The sequence below is a fragment of the Crotalus tigris genome, unplaced genomic scaffold (genome assembly GCF_016545835.1).
Source record: "Crotalus tigris isolate CLP2741 ecotype Arizona unplaced genomic scaffold, ASM1654583v1 scf7180000020455.750797, whole genome shotgun sequence".
Lineage (NCBI taxonomy): Eukaryota > Metazoa > Chordata > Lepidosauria > Squamata > Viperidae > Crotalus > Crotalus tigris.
This window is the reverse complement of record NW_024098029.1, coordinates 443,110-459,750: the sequence shown is the minus strand read 5'-3', so window position 1 is coordinate 459,750 and position 16,641 is coordinate 443,110. Positions and strand designations below refer to the sequence as shown.

General features: G+C 38.1%; 1 protein-coding gene across 1 annotated transcript in view; it reads left to right on the top strand.

Annotated features, from left to right (window-relative positions):
• KAT6A (lysine acetyltransferase 6A) overlaps positions 1-16,641 on the top strand; it is a 47,364-nt gene that overhangs the window by 3,641 nt on the left and 27,082 nt on the right. Inside the window, exon 3 of the mRNA XM_039366844.1 lies at positions 16,402-16,510. Within this exon, the coding sequence (XP_039222778.1) occupies positions 16,402-16,510 (109 nt within the window). The remainder of the gene's footprint in view (positions 1-16,401; positions 16,511-16,641) is intronic.

Genomic DNA, 16,641 nt, shown 5'->3' with positions numbered 1-16,641 from the left:
GTCCCTGGTTACCAGCAGAGTGTTTTTAAGTGGTGTGATGAACATACTTTGCCCTGTTGTTCTTCCCTTAATCTTTATTGATTCCTTGTTAGTGTTATTCAGTGATTATCATTAGGGTAATAAGTAAAGGGCTATGCATTGCTTCAGAGTCAAATCCTAAAAGGTATTTTGGAGCATCAGTAAAGCACTTGCCTGTAACTCATAATCAGTTATGACTTTTCCTGAGATCACACAGCAACTGCAGAGGGTGATCCTAGGAAAGGATGCGGCTGATTTAAAGAGTGCAGAGATGGCACTACATTAACAATGGCATCCAGCTGGAGTATTTCAGATCCAAAGCATTGCACAGTCCTAGTATGCACTTGAATCCCTTTCACTAGTCCTAAAGCACCGTTGCTTTCAGAAGTAGGAAGAGGATAAAATTGGGAATCTGATACAGTCGCAAGAGAAGAAAGTTTGAGTGTGGTATTTGCTTGATGATCTTTAAATATAACTCCAATGGAAGTGGTGTAATAGTCTGTAACAGTTAAGTTGACAGCGAAGTGTCCTCAGAAGGAAGTTGGAAAGCTACTCCATTTTCTTCTAAGCCCAAGCTTGTTGGATGACAGATAGTTGGCTCCTAAACTCAGCTCACCTTTACATTGAGTAAGGATAGTATTGGGCAACCTGTTGGACAGCAATGTAACCATTAAGAGTTTTGCTAGTCAAGGATGTAGCTTATGGCAGAGAATTTAGCAAGCTGGGGCTTGCGTCTGCTATATAGCTTAACATGCACGATGTTGTCATTCTAAGGTCTCCTTGATTTTTAAAGTACCATTGATCTCTGAATGATTTTTCTGTATACAGGATGTCAATTATGTTGACAGTTTTAAAGTTAACACATTTTTTTTTGAGTCTTGATAGATTTGAAATCCAAGAATGAACATTGCCAATGTAAAGTCTAATAGATTTATATGTATACAAATATTACTGTGTAACCCTGTTTACATTTTTGGGGAGGATGTTTATTTGTTAGATTTATGTTCTGTCTTTCTCAAGTCTTATTTGCCTATCTCCTTGCTAGGGTGACTCTTTTTTTTTAAAATTTTTATTATTTTATTTTCATTACAATCATAAGAAAAAACATTCAGATACGTAAGAAGTTAAAATACAACACACAAATTCCGACCTTGCTCACCCATTTCCCCCCAGACCTTGTCCCCCTCTCATCTCTTCACTTCCCCCTTCCTTCTACCTCCTCCTCCTCTCCTCCCCTCCCTCTCTCCTCCATCTTTCTACTTACTTATCCCTCTCCTCTTCTTCTCAATCGGATGCGGTCTGGGGGAAAATGCCCGAGCAATCCTCTATCACCAAATCTGAACTATTGAACATACAAGAGTGATTCTTGTTACATTTACTGTCTTGTTTAAAGGGAAGTTTCTGGAAACCTACAATCCTTCCCTTTCAAGGGGAACTATATTTTGTATATTATAGCTTATATGACTTGCTCTGTAGTCCTGTATTGCCTGGATCCTACCATTGGGATTTATTCAGCAAATTATGTTTAAAACTATTTCTTAGGCCATATGTGATTCCATTCTATAGACTTTAGGGATTGCTGGCCAGTGCAGTAATTAGTTTATATTTCTTTGCTGATTAGAGTATATAGAGATGTTTCTTTTCATTATGGCTATCAGGGAAGCAACAAGTGAATGAGGGAAGAATCTTTTCTCCACCAGACTTGTCACTCACCGTCATGGAATTCTTATTTGCTTGTGGGCTACCAGACAAGCTGCTAAAAACAAACCTAGTGTAAACAGATGCTGTTCCAAATCCGCATAATCCAAAATAATTGCCTCTTTATCGAACTGTTTCAAGAAGGTAGTGCCATACACCTTGGAGAACATTCGAATATTTTTGCATGCTTTTTGCTGGTGCGTAAGCAGCACCGGCACTTAATTTATTATCTGTCAGTTTAATTTCTCAATTGTAACTCCTTGGAGCATCTTCACATGGTGTTGTGAAAGGAGCATGGTTGTTTTTTAAAGTGTAACATAAAGGAACAGTCTGGAAATCCATATATTTTGATTAACATTGTTTTAGAAGCCCACAAAGAGCCTCTTGGTAATATTTTCTTAAAAGTTCAGGTCCTTAAACAGTGAAACACAGCGCTCGTGTTTGAGCTACGGAGCTGTCTGTCTAATACATTTCGTCTCCTTTCATAGTTGTGCTGATGTGTTTTGTAAGGTTAATACAGAGTTGGTGTGGAGTCAGGCACTGCCAAAAACAAACGCAGATAGTCCTCGAATTATAATCACAATTGAGCCCAACATTTCTGTTGCTAAGTGAGACATTTGTTAAGTGAGTTTTGCCCCATTTTATGATCCCCACTCTTTTTGCATGTTAGAAGAGCGCAAAAGGTGATCCCCTGACCCTGGCGCACTACAGCCGTCCTAAATATGAGCCAGTTTCAAGCGCCTGAATTTTAATCATGTGACCGTGGGATACTGCAATAGTTGTAAGTGTGAAAAATGGTGATGTCACTTTTTGGGTGCTGTTGTAACTTTGAACGGTCACTAAATGAATTGTTGTAAGTTGAGGACTACCTGTAAATAGATAAATAATCCAACATAATTTTCAGAGTGAATTTCCCTAGCCCTTTCATTGCCAGCTGTTCAACACAACTTTAGAAAAAATATGTGTGGGATCATTTTTACAAAGTTTACTTACTATAAGTTGCAGAAATACTACTGTCTTGTAAGCTGAACTATGGTGTGGTTTGTACAGAAATACTTGTTTGCTAAATACTGTAAAATTTAAAATACAGTAAATACTGTATGTGCAGAACTATTTTGTGTATGTTGGCTGGTTGAGTTCAAGTTCTTTTGTAAAATGATCTTGCCATTTTTCAGATACAGTTGAATTATCTAACGTATGACAGTCTTGAAACTTTCTAATGAAATATTTTAAATTATAGCAGCATTCTGAAAGGTGTTGTAGAATAAAAGTTTCCTTATTTTAAAGAGTGATATATGATTCCTTAGGGAAAATTATTTGAGAAACTGAGTGCTTTCAGATATTTTGTGTCTGGAACTCCTGTTTGTTTCTGTTGGAAATTGTGGTCCATAACAGCTGGAGGGACCTATGTTAGGACAGTCTAGCAGCTGTATATGCTTATATTTTGGAAAACCTCTAAAATAGTTGCTCCTAATTCTCAAAGTAAATGTTTTCTTTGGCCCCCAATGCTTCAAAAGAAACACCATCTAGTAAATTATGGAGAATGCATGTTTATATTGGCTAATAGCTCAATTCATTGCATGGGAGCCAATGTATTGTGCCAAGACATAAAGACAACTCTTTGTGATTCAAAACTTAATTGACCTGAAACAGTGGTTAGATGATATTGCTTTGTTTGGATCATTGTATTTCAGTTTAATAACCTAAACTAAATATGAGAATGCCTTCACTCTTTTCATGAACTGGCAAACAAACCAGGAAGTGTTCCATTAGTATAGTTCCCTGTCCAAGACGAACTAATAAATTATGATTGCCAGGGCATTAATATTTTCCCTAGCTTTTAACTATAATTTTCCAGTTTAAGAAGTAGAAAATCTTCCACGTTTGCTTGTTTGGTAATTCATACTTACCTTATTTCTTGGCTGTTCATTGAACTATTTCCAGCAATTTACCAGCAATTTACTTTTCTTTGCCTTTGGTGAGAGTCTGAATATCTTGGATTTGCAAACTAGCCCAGACACCATGTTCAATTGCAAGGCATTAGAAAAATTCTGATCCAAAGCAGCTGGAGATTGCCTGGTTGCTTACCCTATTGCATGTGCTACATATGTTTTCTGAGTCACTCTTAGTCAGTAATCCAGCGTAACATAAAATATTGCATGGAGTGTCAAAGCTGTTAGTTTTTGAATGCTTCTGATTCTATAGAATTACTGGTGGGGTGATGGTACTGTTGAGTTCTGTTCTGTGCATGTCCTTTGAAACAATTTTGAATTGTTAAAATTAAGATGACTCTTGGGATCATCTTAATTCTAGCATAACATGGGGCACCAAATTGGATAAGGTTGTTCTAAAATTTCAGTTGCAAATTTAAGTACATGTTCTAGAATAATAGCCATTAATAACGAGAGCCCAAAACTGCATGGCCCGCCCACAAAACCTGTCTTTGAGATTATGATGACCCAGAGGAGAATGATGTGTATCCATCTTCCATGGAATATAGTCTTTTAATATTTCCAGACTTTTTAGTGAATTAAGCAAGCTTCTTTTAGATCTCAGCCACGTCCTTTGACTATTGTAATTTTGAAGTCAAAAGGTTGACAAAGTCTTGTATGTGTCACTGGGCTTTCACTAGCACTTGATAGAATCACGATTGCCAAAAAAACAAGAGAAGTAAAACATTGGTATTGGTCACTTGTAAGCTATTCATTTCCGTTTCTATTTGAGCTGTTCATAGCCATCGCTTCCCTTGAGTCAGGACCAAAGCAGTTTCTCTCTAAGAATTTGAAATTAGTGGAGCGGGAAACAGGATCACACTGTTCTGCCACTTTGCAGGATATCTCCTCTCTGCTTTTTCTCTAAACAATATCCAAAGGAAAGTGAAACTGTAGGTTTACTATTGTGGACGGCCATGAAACTATTTGGGGATTGAAGAACCAGGAAAAATGACGTGGGGAAAGATATAGTTTTGCCCATTTTATGACAAATTCAGCAATAGTTCGACCACAGTTCATTTAGTGAACATTCAAAGTTACAACGGCCCTGGAAAAAAGTGTTTATGACCATTTTCCACAGTTAACGACCTTTACAGTATCCCCATAATCACGTGATCAAAATTCAGATGTTTGGCAACCGGTTCATATTTATATACGTTGCTGTGTCCCGGGGTCACGTGATCACCTTTTGTGACCTGACAAGCAAAGTCAGTGGGGAAACCAGGTCACAAAACAGCCGTGTTACTGACATCTGCAGTGATTCACTTAACGGCAGCAAGAAAGGTCATAAAACAGGGCAAAGCTCACTTAACAAATGTCTCACTTAACAATGACATTTTGGGGTCCATTGTGGCCGTAGGCCGAGGATTGTCTATACATGCCAGATTTTGTGCAGAGCGATTTTGATAGCAAGTAACCGAAGAAGGGTAGAATTCACACCTATGAATGGGTGCATCATTTTGCTTTTGGGGTCTTCAAAAGTGCTGAGTAAATATGCTTCCTGAGTTTCGTGATACTACGTTATGTCAGTAATAAGTTTTTGCTCTTCTGACTTGATAGTTTAACTTAATAGAGAGCTGTTTTGATTTATTGAAAAAAGTTGTGTCATTTGACAGTATTTGTACTAATATGGCAAGGTGTCCGACATTTCACTAGTCTTATGGAGAGAACAAAAGATATGACGTTGATCCATATGGAGGAGGACTTGGTAATGTATGTTTCTGCCCATTTGGTTTCAAATCCTGCTGTGTGTAGCCTAGCTCTCAATTATGTATATCACGGGTAGGCAACCTTGGCTCTTTTATGACCCGTGGACTTCAACTCCCAGAATTCCTGAGCCAGTTGAAGTCCACGGGTCATAAAAGAGCCAAGGTTGCCTACCCCTGATCTATACTATCTTAGAACACAAATATTTGAAGCAGTAATAAAACACATTGATTTTATAAAATGAATCCAGACAATTTACCGTATAAATAAAATGCATGATAAAGTTTCATTTGAGTCAAACTCAATTTGCAGTGATTTCATTGAAACACCAGTGTAGTTTTCTGAGAAAATAAGGTAGTTTACTTCCAGCGTATTTTTAAAAAAGTCTTGATCTCTGCTGGTCTATGACTGTAATAAAGACTGATTTGATTTAATTTCCTAATCAGTAGCTTGGTAGTCTCCCATCTACAGTAAGTAAAATCCCGATCTGCTCTTGGTTCCATTCTGAGATCACCCAAGGTTAGCTAGGCACTGTCACTTGATATATAGGTTACAAATTTGCTGTTACAATTAAAATGTTTTTAATAACCGCATATTTTATATTTTAAATAAATACAATTCAGATTTCTTGTCATGCAGCCCATTTGCATTATGGAACCACAGACTATTTTTTGAATGCATCTATGAATTAAGGATTTTTGTTTGGCTTTATTTGTGAATCCCAGCAAAATTAGTCTTTCAGTATGCAAAATCTTCTAGAAGCTTAATTGGGTAAAGCAGTGTTTCACCAAAAGATTCTGTGTGTCTGTATTTTAACGTATTTGTGCTCAGATTTCATTTTAAACGGGATCATTACAAGTTTCTCTTATTGGCTGTCTCTTAAAAAATCTGTTTTTTAATCACCGGTTTTTTAAATCCATTTTAAATGGTAAGATAGCGCAATGTTATTAAAATCTTCTGCTTTATTGGCATTTTTGGATGGGTTGCTTAGAGCTATTTTAAATGAACCATTCTGCCAGAGAAATCTTTAGTCATAAGAGAGCATAATTCAAATAATTTCTGTTCTTACTAATGAGAGTACCGTAGTTTGCAATACAGCTGCAGTTCCTTTTGCCAATAGTACTGCTTAGCCCAGGGAGGAAATAAACTAGCTATTTATATCTGTACTCATAATGCTGGGGATTGCCTCTCTGATTTGACAGGAGAGGTCTTCTGAACCTTTGGACGAAGTCTTTTCAAGATGCAACCTGCAATACAATATCTATAGTCCTCTTAACAAGCTCCCGTTGATTTAGTTCTAATTATGTTTGAGTAGCTATTTATAGACTCAGCTTAAAACCTTAGCTAAACTAAGACAAAATATATTTAGTTTGATTTTTTTTAGTTTAGAAAACTGATCAAGGTTGAAGTCTTGAGGCCAGTTTGGTCTACCGGTTAAGGCACCAGGTCAGAAACCAGGAGATTGTGAGTTTAGTTCAATTTGGTGACTTTGGGCCAGTCCCTCTGTCTCAGCCTAGGAGATTAAGCTTAGGTGACATGCCAGGTGTCAATTCCTGATGCAACCAGTGATCAACACTTGATTGTTTTTTTTAAAAAAAGGACTTTTCACTTGCAGAAAAAAGCAGGAAGAAAAAAAAAATCGAGAGGTTTACAGTAGCGAAGTGTCTCTTAAAACCTAGTTCTAATTTTAGTTTTTGTTGACGTAGCGTTATCAGTCCCTTAAAATTCCTTATGAAAGATCCTAAACTGAAAGGTACCTTTTGTGTTAAACAAGGGTGCAGCAGCCAACAACCATCGTGTAGAGGAAATGGAACATTGCATGCTCACAGTAGGGGTAGACTAAGAATAGAAGTAACTGAAACATTACGTGGTTTTACACAGCATTTTGAAGGCACTAGTGAGTTGCTTTTTTCCCATAGGAAAGTAGAGTTAGTTGCTATAAAACCACTATTTTTTGTTTACTCTCCTTGCTTTATTTAAATTTCACATTATTTAGACACTGGTTGATAGAAGTAACATTTTTATTTGTTTGGATTAGATGTGTGAAGTAACATTTTTATTTGTTTGGACTAGATGGCTTAAATCGCTTGTTCCACTTTTGTAATTCCTTTGTTCTCCACTTTTGAGGCTGGAAGTTGGGATATTGAGTTATGGAGGTTCTTGCCATTTTCCGAGTCTTAGGTTTCCTATCTGCGGTTATGCAAAACCTATTCTCAATAATGGTTGTTCTAAGGGTTCAGTATCCTCCTGACTATGATTTTATACGTATGTAGAAACATCTGGAGGAAATAGTTTTTGGATATAAGTTCCTGTGAACTGATGATAATTCTTCCTTTCATTAAATCCAGATGAGGAGTTCTGTTTTTATATTTATGTTTATGATTGCCATTGGGCCAGTAGATCATACTTTCCTTTAAGATGAGCTTCATATGTGAAATATATCCAGGTTATGCTGTGAATCCTATTTAAGATGGGTTGTGCTGTCTTATCAGTTAGCGCTGCTACTGGAAGACAAACCAAATTAAATTGGACGAATGAAGCTACCTTTAAAAATGATTCAGGCAGTTTTGTGAGTTTCAAAGACTATTTGCCCCTGTTACACAATCAGAGATTATGGTATTGCCTGGCATGTTGATTCTCCATGCAGTTCCCTTAGCGTCAGTATATCAGTTTTGATCTTTAACTAAGCTAAACATGACAAAGTGTGGGAAGGGATTAACAGAAAAAACTGTATATAATAGTTTTATAATCATAATTTATCCTTTTCTCCTATTGGTGTGATATTTTGTTTGGATTTTCCTGACAAAATACATTTTTAAGACATGCCTCAATCCAAATTCAGGGCAGAAAATATCTCCTTTCTTAAGTATCCTCCATTTAATTAAGATTTAGAAGTCTCAAAATGATGGAATTGCTTTCTCAAAGGATATACTTCATATTAAAAGTTAGTTGCCTAATAATGATCATCTTCTTTCAAAAAGCTTTTTTGATCCTTGATTTCTTTTCTACATTTTTCTACATTTCTACCTGGTTAATACTGTATATTTTAATCTGGGATGAAAAACCACACAAATAAGCACCGTTCTGTTGGAATTTTTAACGTTTGCAACGTTCTGTTGGAATTTTTAATATTTTAAAGAAGTAGGTCACTCATCTCTAATGGCATGTCTAGCATAAACTTTGGAAAAAATCTTCAAAAGACAGGTGACTTTTTGACAGTATCAAAGTAATCTCTTGGTCTTTACATTTCCATATCATTAATATTGCATTTCCTCTTAAGGAAACTTTGGAGGCCAATAGTTAACTAGCAGAAAACATACATATTGCTTGTGGAATATTTGTTTTGGATGGAGCCAATGTCAAAAAATTATTTGTGGTTGCTGGAGGACCGAAGGGAGATGAGAGCAGACTCACCCCTTTGAGGAGGGTCTGTTCCAAGCAGAGCAGGATCAGATGAGTTGCTGTATTCCAGCTTGTTTATCTGACAGGGGAGAGTCATGATCTGAACAGATGGCCGCCATCTGTGCGTAACTCTGGAAACCTCAGTGCCAGAAAATTAGTCTGAATTTTCTTCACTGGGTTGGTAAACAGGTGAAATGATTCCTAATAACAAACACAACATATTGGGTTAAATGGTCTCCATTTGTGCGTTTCCATAATAGTGACAAGAAACAAAGCAACAGGAGGAAGCTTAGCCCGGCTTGGAATTTTAAACAAAGAACATGACACACTATTGGCATTTAGTCAGAAAGGCCGTAAGGGACCCCATCTAGGTAAAGATGCAGGAGCTGAGGTCCCCCCCCCCCAAAAAAAGGTGTCGTAGGAAAATGCAGCCTTTATTTGATTCAAGGAGTTGCTGTAGGAACCAAACTTAAAAAGGTTGCAAAGATAGTCCAGTGTTAACGGATAAAGCACAAGGCATCTTCAGCCAGCTATAGATAATACCTTAAACATTTTTTCAGTTAAAACAGTTATTACAATGTTAATGGACTCTAGTGCTGGCATAACCTCTCTTTAATAGACTTGAACGCATCCTTTTCCGTCTGTGCTTATTAAAGCTAACTAAGTAGGGAGGAGTTAATTGAAAGGTGATTCGTTCAATCTGCCAATATGGGGGAGATCATGGCTGTTATTCTTTGTCAGCTATTAGCTTCCAGATTTATTTGCTGGGTTATTTAAGAATGACCAAGGTATAGAAAAATTGTTAATTGCCCTGTCTTCACCTCCCAATGATGAGCCTGTTCCCTTTTATTAGTAATTATGAGGACTGTAGATAGTAACAATTAGCCATGGTTCAAAACAGTATTTTTTGGGTATCTCTTAAAAGTGTTCTAAGAACAAATATGGTAAACTTTCAATTTAAAAAATGCTTAAAGATCTGTACAGTATAGCTTGAGACTAATTGCAGTGACAGTTGCAGCCCACTCTGGCTTTTTCCTACATAAGGTTAAATCGCGTTATGTGTCTACTTCCTTCTTTACTATGCAGGTAGTCCTCGACTTATGACCACAATTGAGCCCAAAATTTCAGTTGCTGAGTTAAGTGAGTTGCATCCCATTTTACGATCTTTTTTGCTGCAATTATTAAGCGAATCACTGCAGTTATTAAGTGAATCGTGCATTCATTAAGCAAATCGGCTTCTCCCATTTGCTTGTTGGAAGCCAACTGGAAAGGTTACAAATGGCAATTCACACATAATGCTAGATCAGTGCAACTGTCATAAATACATGCCAGTTGCCAAGTGTCTGGATTTTAATCACGGTGATCATAAGGAGGCTACAAGGGTTGCAAGTGTGAAAACTAGTCATAAATCACTTTTTCCAGTGCTGTTGAACGGTCACTAAACAAATGGTTGTAAGTTGAGGACTACCTGTACTGTATAAATATGTGAAGCAGGACTCCGTTCTGCTATGATCATCTACCCAAATGTTTCCCTTCAAATTTTTTATGATTTGCTAATAAAATTCAGCTGCAAGGTACATTCTTCTAAGCCTGTGCAATTTATACAACTTTTATTTAAACATAAGCATGCTGACTCAGGAATTCTGGGAGTTGAAGTCCACAAGTCATAGAAGAGCCAATGTTGCCTACCCCTAATCTAGGACAACCTATAGTAATAAGAGAAAATGAATAATTATAATAATAAATTGAAGGAAATGGGAGGATTTTCTTAATGGGGGTGTCCTGGAAGAGTATTCGGAAGCTTCAGCTAATTCAGAATGCAGTGGCCTAAATAGTGTTGTGCAAAACCCGACTTGCTCATGTGTTACTTCTTCTGTGGGAGTTGAGCTGGGTGACGATCTGCTTCAGGTAAAATTCAAGGTTTTGGTGATCACCTCTCCCCTATTACAATGACCCGGCTCATCGGGGCAGGAAGGCAGGGTATGATATGGGTCCCATTGGTTAAGGATTGTCATCTAATGGGACCTATGAACAAGAACCTTCTCAGTGGTGGTCCCTTATTTATGGAACTTCATTCTCCTCAAGGTAGGGTTGGCTTCCACCCTGCTGCTTTTCTGAAAGACCATCAAAACATGGTTTTGTCAGCAGGCCTGCGGACCATAAATGGGAATGGATCCGATCAAGTGGCTGATTTGATTGTACGGTTACTGCCATGGGGGGAGGGGGAGGTAGAGAGGGAAGATGACGACGATGATGGATCTTTTAAATTCTTTAAATATTGAAAGTTTCCTGGAACCACCTGTGGGTGAGTTGTGCAGTTATATAAATTAAGAAAGAGAGGGAGGGAGGGAAGGAAGGAAGGAACCCTTCCATGATGAAGTGGATGTATTCAGGGTATTGTGGATTAATAGATTAATCCATGGATTTTTAGTGGGAACATTTTTGATATTCAACATTGTTCATTTTAGGAAAAAAAAAATCCTTAGAGGGTTTCAAAAGAAGACTAATTCATTTTTTTGTCCAAGATGCTTTCCTGCAGTGGATCAGAGCTTGAAATTGTTTTATTCTGACACAATTTTTGTTTTATTCTGACTTCAGTTTTTTTTGTTCATGACTGAAAACAGTTAAGAGGTATGTCCTTATTGTGGCTTATGAACTCTCTCTCTCCTTATAGCCCTAGTGAATCTACTTATGAGAACCAATAATATTAAGCAATTTTTTTACAATTAGATGCTGATATTATTTCCATTCCATGTTTCAGTAGCTGTGAGCTGTTTCTGCTGGGCTGTTACATCCTGTTGTTAATTTGCTTTCTTATATAACATCTGTTTCATTGCATATTTTATTTATTTACCTGGCTGTCATCCTGGTTGCTGGAAGAATGCAAAGTAGTTGGAAAATATATTCATAACAATTGTTTTCACCCTGAGACAGCAGTTGAAGTGATGATAAGAAACCCCATTACCTTGTTATGTTTTCAAGATAGAGGAAATTAAAAGTGCTGTGAGATTAGGGATTTGAGAAAGCAGTCTTCAGTGGTGAAAAATTCACACTCTTTCAATGGCGTGTTTTTAGAAGCAGTCTTAAAAGCAGGGGCATCCAACCTTAGCAACTTTAAGATCTGTGGCTGGCTGGGGATTTCTGGGAGTTGAAGTCCACCAGTTTTAAAATTGCCAAAGTTGGACACTGCTGCATTAAAGATTGAAGAATAATTAGCCTAAGACAGGGGTAGGCAACCTTGGCTCTTTTATGACTCATGGACGCTGACTCAGGAATTCTGGGAGTTGAAGTCCATGAGTCATAAAAGAGCCAAAGTTGCCTACCCCTGGCCTAAGACAAGTCTAGCCCTACTGAACATGGAGATGTGTTCAACTACAGCTTTTCTCATGCAGATCCAGACTCTCCATGCTGTTGTGAATGATAGAGGTTGTAGTCAGGCACATCTGGAGATTCAAGTAATCTTATGCTTAGGCTGACTACTAAGCATAACCTTAATGCCTGCCAGATAGAGTTGTAGTTTAACTCTATCTGGAGGGCAGTTGGTAAAAGACTAGTGTAATGGATCAAGCGTTATCTTTTGTTTAATTGAAGAACTGAAGCAAAAAAAAAAGAAATGCTTGACTTGTGAGATTACAGGCATTTATGAACTTACTCTGAGTCAAGCAAGTATGGTTCTCTGTAATGTTTTTTAAAAGTACATGGATTCCCCAAAGAATGTCTCATAGCCACTTCTGAGGCTCTGGACCCAATGTCAGAACTGAGTGGTGTTTTCCGTATCCTGCAGTCGTAGATAAAAAAGGGGTCTGATCTTACAAAATCTCTGCATGTTAAAAAGATTCTGCAGTCTCCAAGGGTACAGTTGCCCAAGGACAGAGTCATTCTCAGAGCATTTTGAGATTTACGATACTTTTAATCTGGAGATGTTAAAAGGGGATGTTCAAATGAAAACATTTGCCAGCTGCACACAAGCTGTATAAAGGCCCTGGTGATTCTGAAAGGAGGGTCAATATCAGGAAGTCAGCTTGGGGTGTTTTCACTGCCACTCTTCTCAACCTGTCTCCACCACAATATTCTGCACTAATAGTAACGCAAGGAATTAGGAATGTCTTTTTGATGATCTAAGTAAATGCTTTGAAGGACGATGCATCCAAGGTTAAATTTCTACAGAGGGAGAGCGATATATAAAAGGGAGAAATATCATATCTGCCCTCACAGAGTGACTTTCTACTCCATACCTGTGTTCCGAGTACATAAAAGTAAATTTGCTTCCAGGTACTTAGTGTGTGAACATGAGTGGCTGTCTTGTTTTTTTAAACTGGGTGCCCAGACTGTCATGGCTCCCTCCTCCCCTTCTGTTGTGTTCCTAATGCAGTTAAGAAAGCCGAAGGATGGAAATGGAACAAATGCAGCAAATTGCATAAGGTGGAAAAGGACCTCTTTCTTGCAAGCAGGAGTTTGATATTCCTGTCTGCATCTGGACTTAGAAACTCCCAAAATAAATGAAATGAGCTCTTTGCCCGGAGAAGAGAATTGTTGGCTGCTACCTCCATGTATACATCTGTGTGTTTTGTATGAAACCTTCCTTTCCATAAATTGTTCTCTTTTCTGTGCTTCGCTATGGGAACAGTTTATAGCCTTTGCTTCTGTTGAGCAAGTGGGCTTCCCAGACAGCTTTTGTGTGATGTGCTGAGAAGCTGGCAACCCTTAAAACGGTCTCACTCTTTTTCAGTCTCAGACTCTTCCCCTTTCCTTGTTCCCTCCCCCCATTTTCCCTTCGGCTCTACTGACATTTACATGGATAGATGTGCTTGAAAGGAAAACAGCAGAGAGAGTTGAATGTCTGCCAAAGTCTCTGGCTGCCGCTGTCCCTTGTCTTTTTTCCCCAGATCTTTTTTTTTTAAAAAAATATATATTTTATTAGATTTATATGAATGAGGAAAAAATAGGAACAGTACAGGTAAGGGGAGGGAAGGGGATGGGGAATTGGGATGGGAAAAGGGTAGGTACAATAATCTCATGCTTTAACAAACAAGCTACCGTTTGGATCATGATAGTAAATAAACATGATTTATATCATACTCAACCATTTTAAAATAAGATTAACTGTAACCATATTCCTACTGATAAATAAACAGATAAAATTCATCTATGTGAATAAACGTAATTAATAAAGTCTCAACTAGTCATAATTGCCAACATTAACGGTTAAAAATCACTAAAAATAAAAATGTTATCAACCTAATAACTATAACTCAATTAAACATCCGTAACCCTAACCCTAACCCAGATCTTCAGTTGTGTACATTTATTTCTTTCCTCACTGTCTCTAGATTTCTTTGCTGCCTATATATATCACCAGGGATATCTTATACCCCTTCCTATAATAGTTGATTCAAAATATTACTCTTCTCCATGGCTTCCTTGCCTATTCTTTGGAATTACATGTATCCTAACTGTATCCTGGTAGCCTTCAATACACTTCCTTTTCTAAACGTGCTGGTCTTGATTTCACTTGTAAAACTGTTAGTTTATTATTCGGTAACTCCCTTAGGGATGACAGCTAGAGGAAAGCTTTACACTCTCAAAAATGTTCTTCTTACCCTCCGTTGTTGTGAGTCTTTCCCTATTTGTCCTTCAGAGTTGCTGATTTGTCGCTTAGCTAACCAGAATAAATGGAGAAAAGAGTCCAGGTGAAGTGAAATAAAAAAGTGAGATGGACAGCAGCAGTTTTGATTTGATCTTTTCCAAGAATTTTTCAATTCTGTTCAATTTTCGAAAAGAATTTTTCTTTTTTCTTTTGCAAAAGATAAATTTACGTATTGCTGTCTTTTCCCACTTGGTGGAACGGATCTGTTAGCGGTTAGAGTCCTTCCTTCCTGGCTGTACTATGATACATCAACTTGCATCTTTTAAACATTTCATTCTGATCTTCCTGCATATTTAGTTTGGTGAAATGCCCCTTAGGCATCAGATTTAACATCAACAAGAAGGGGAGAAGCTTAGTTTGAATCAAGCCTGATTCGTCTCACTATTTATTAGTATCTTTGTTAGAAATCCATCTATATTAGTTGGATGGGGTGAGTTGAGATCTTGGATGTCTCATAATTGAGAATGAGGAAAGGGGGGACATCTAGAATCAGCACACAGACAACTCAAGAATACTGTCCTAGTATTATATATTTGCAGAATCAACAATTGGACATGGTAATTTCATCTCTACTTTGCAGCTAATATTGCTTTTTTAGGATGTTTTTTTAGGAGTCGTCCTCCTTTTCAGATGACATTGTGATCAACCAGTTACACTGAGGCAAGATATATTGCTGATAATGTCAAGAAACCGATTGATATGGCTGATGTAAAGAGCTGTCTGCTCTTCCATCTGCTGGTGATACTCTGAATCATTTAGTTATTCAAAATCTTTGCTATCTCAGTCTCCACCCCAGCTCCAGATACCTGAGGCATGTTGAACAGTTTATTACTGCTGGATTACAGTTTGTATTTCTTCTACAATAGATGGTATTTATTAAAATGTGAGCTTTAGTGGATGTGAAGAAAGCCAGCTTGGGAAAGTTGGAGCTACTTTTATGACCTGACTTTTTCAATCTTTAGGCGGTTTTATGGGATGTTGAACTATCAAATTTTAGGAAAATAATCTTTGCAGCTAAATGTTAAATCGCTTCTTTTTTATAACAGTCATTATGCCATGCATTCCATTTGTACCATTCCATGGTACAAATATAGAGAGCTTTCATTTATTTTGAGCCCGATAAAAGAAAGCTCTTGGTCACATCTGGCAACTGGATAGCACAGGGGTCTTGAAACTTGGCCCTTTGATGACTTGTGGACTTCCAAATCCCAGAATTCCTCAGTCGGCCATTTTGATGAAATTGCGGGCTTGGATCCAGACCAGGGGTCTTCAAACTTGGCCCTTTGATGACTTGTGGACTTCAACTCCCAGAATTCCTCATCCAGGCACGCGTGCCTGGCTGAGGAATTCTGGGAGTTGAAGTCCACAAGTCATCAACGGGGCCAAGTTTGAAGACCCCTGGGATAGCATATACTGAATGTGGAAAGAGGGTGTGACCACTAATCACATTTGTCTCTCATTTTTTCCCCTACTTTTGTTTTAGTGACAATCTAGTGCAGAAAGTAGGACTGAGAACATAATTTGCCCAAGGCCCCACCTAGAGATCGGCTGCCTTCAATTCTTAGTTGCCATCTGTGGGTACTGTAATGATTCTTGACAGAAACGTTGACTTACTTTGTCTTCTCAAACTACTGACGTGAATCCTGGCTGGATTATGTGCGTCCAATGTTGGGCCAGCTTCTCCTTTGGACTTTCTCTACATGTTTGTTCCTGCCAGCGTTATTTGGACCTCGCTTCCTTTAACTCTTGTGTTCATTGTTAGGTACTGAGACTTTGAAAGTGAGAATCTAGTCCTAGACCCCAAGTTCTTTACATTTCTCACCTGATGGGAAAGTTGTGCTTCTTTACTGTGGTACCTTTATGCAATATTTTGCAAACATGCCAATTAATGGAAGCTTGTGTTCTCTCTCCCCCTCCCCACCCCACCCCCCCTTGCAGCCAGTTGCTGAACCAATCCCAATCTGCAGTTTCTGCCTTGGTACAAAAGAACAAAACCGAGAGAAGAAACCCGAGGAGCTCATCTCTTGTGCCGATTGCGGCAATAGCGGTAGGTGACATTCTACGTATTGGAGGCACCAACATGGGTTGGCGCATCTGAGATGATCCATTTGTTCATCTGGATGGAACCCCCCTGCGCTTGGCCTTTGTACTTCCTTCGGCCTGAATGCAAGTAAATAT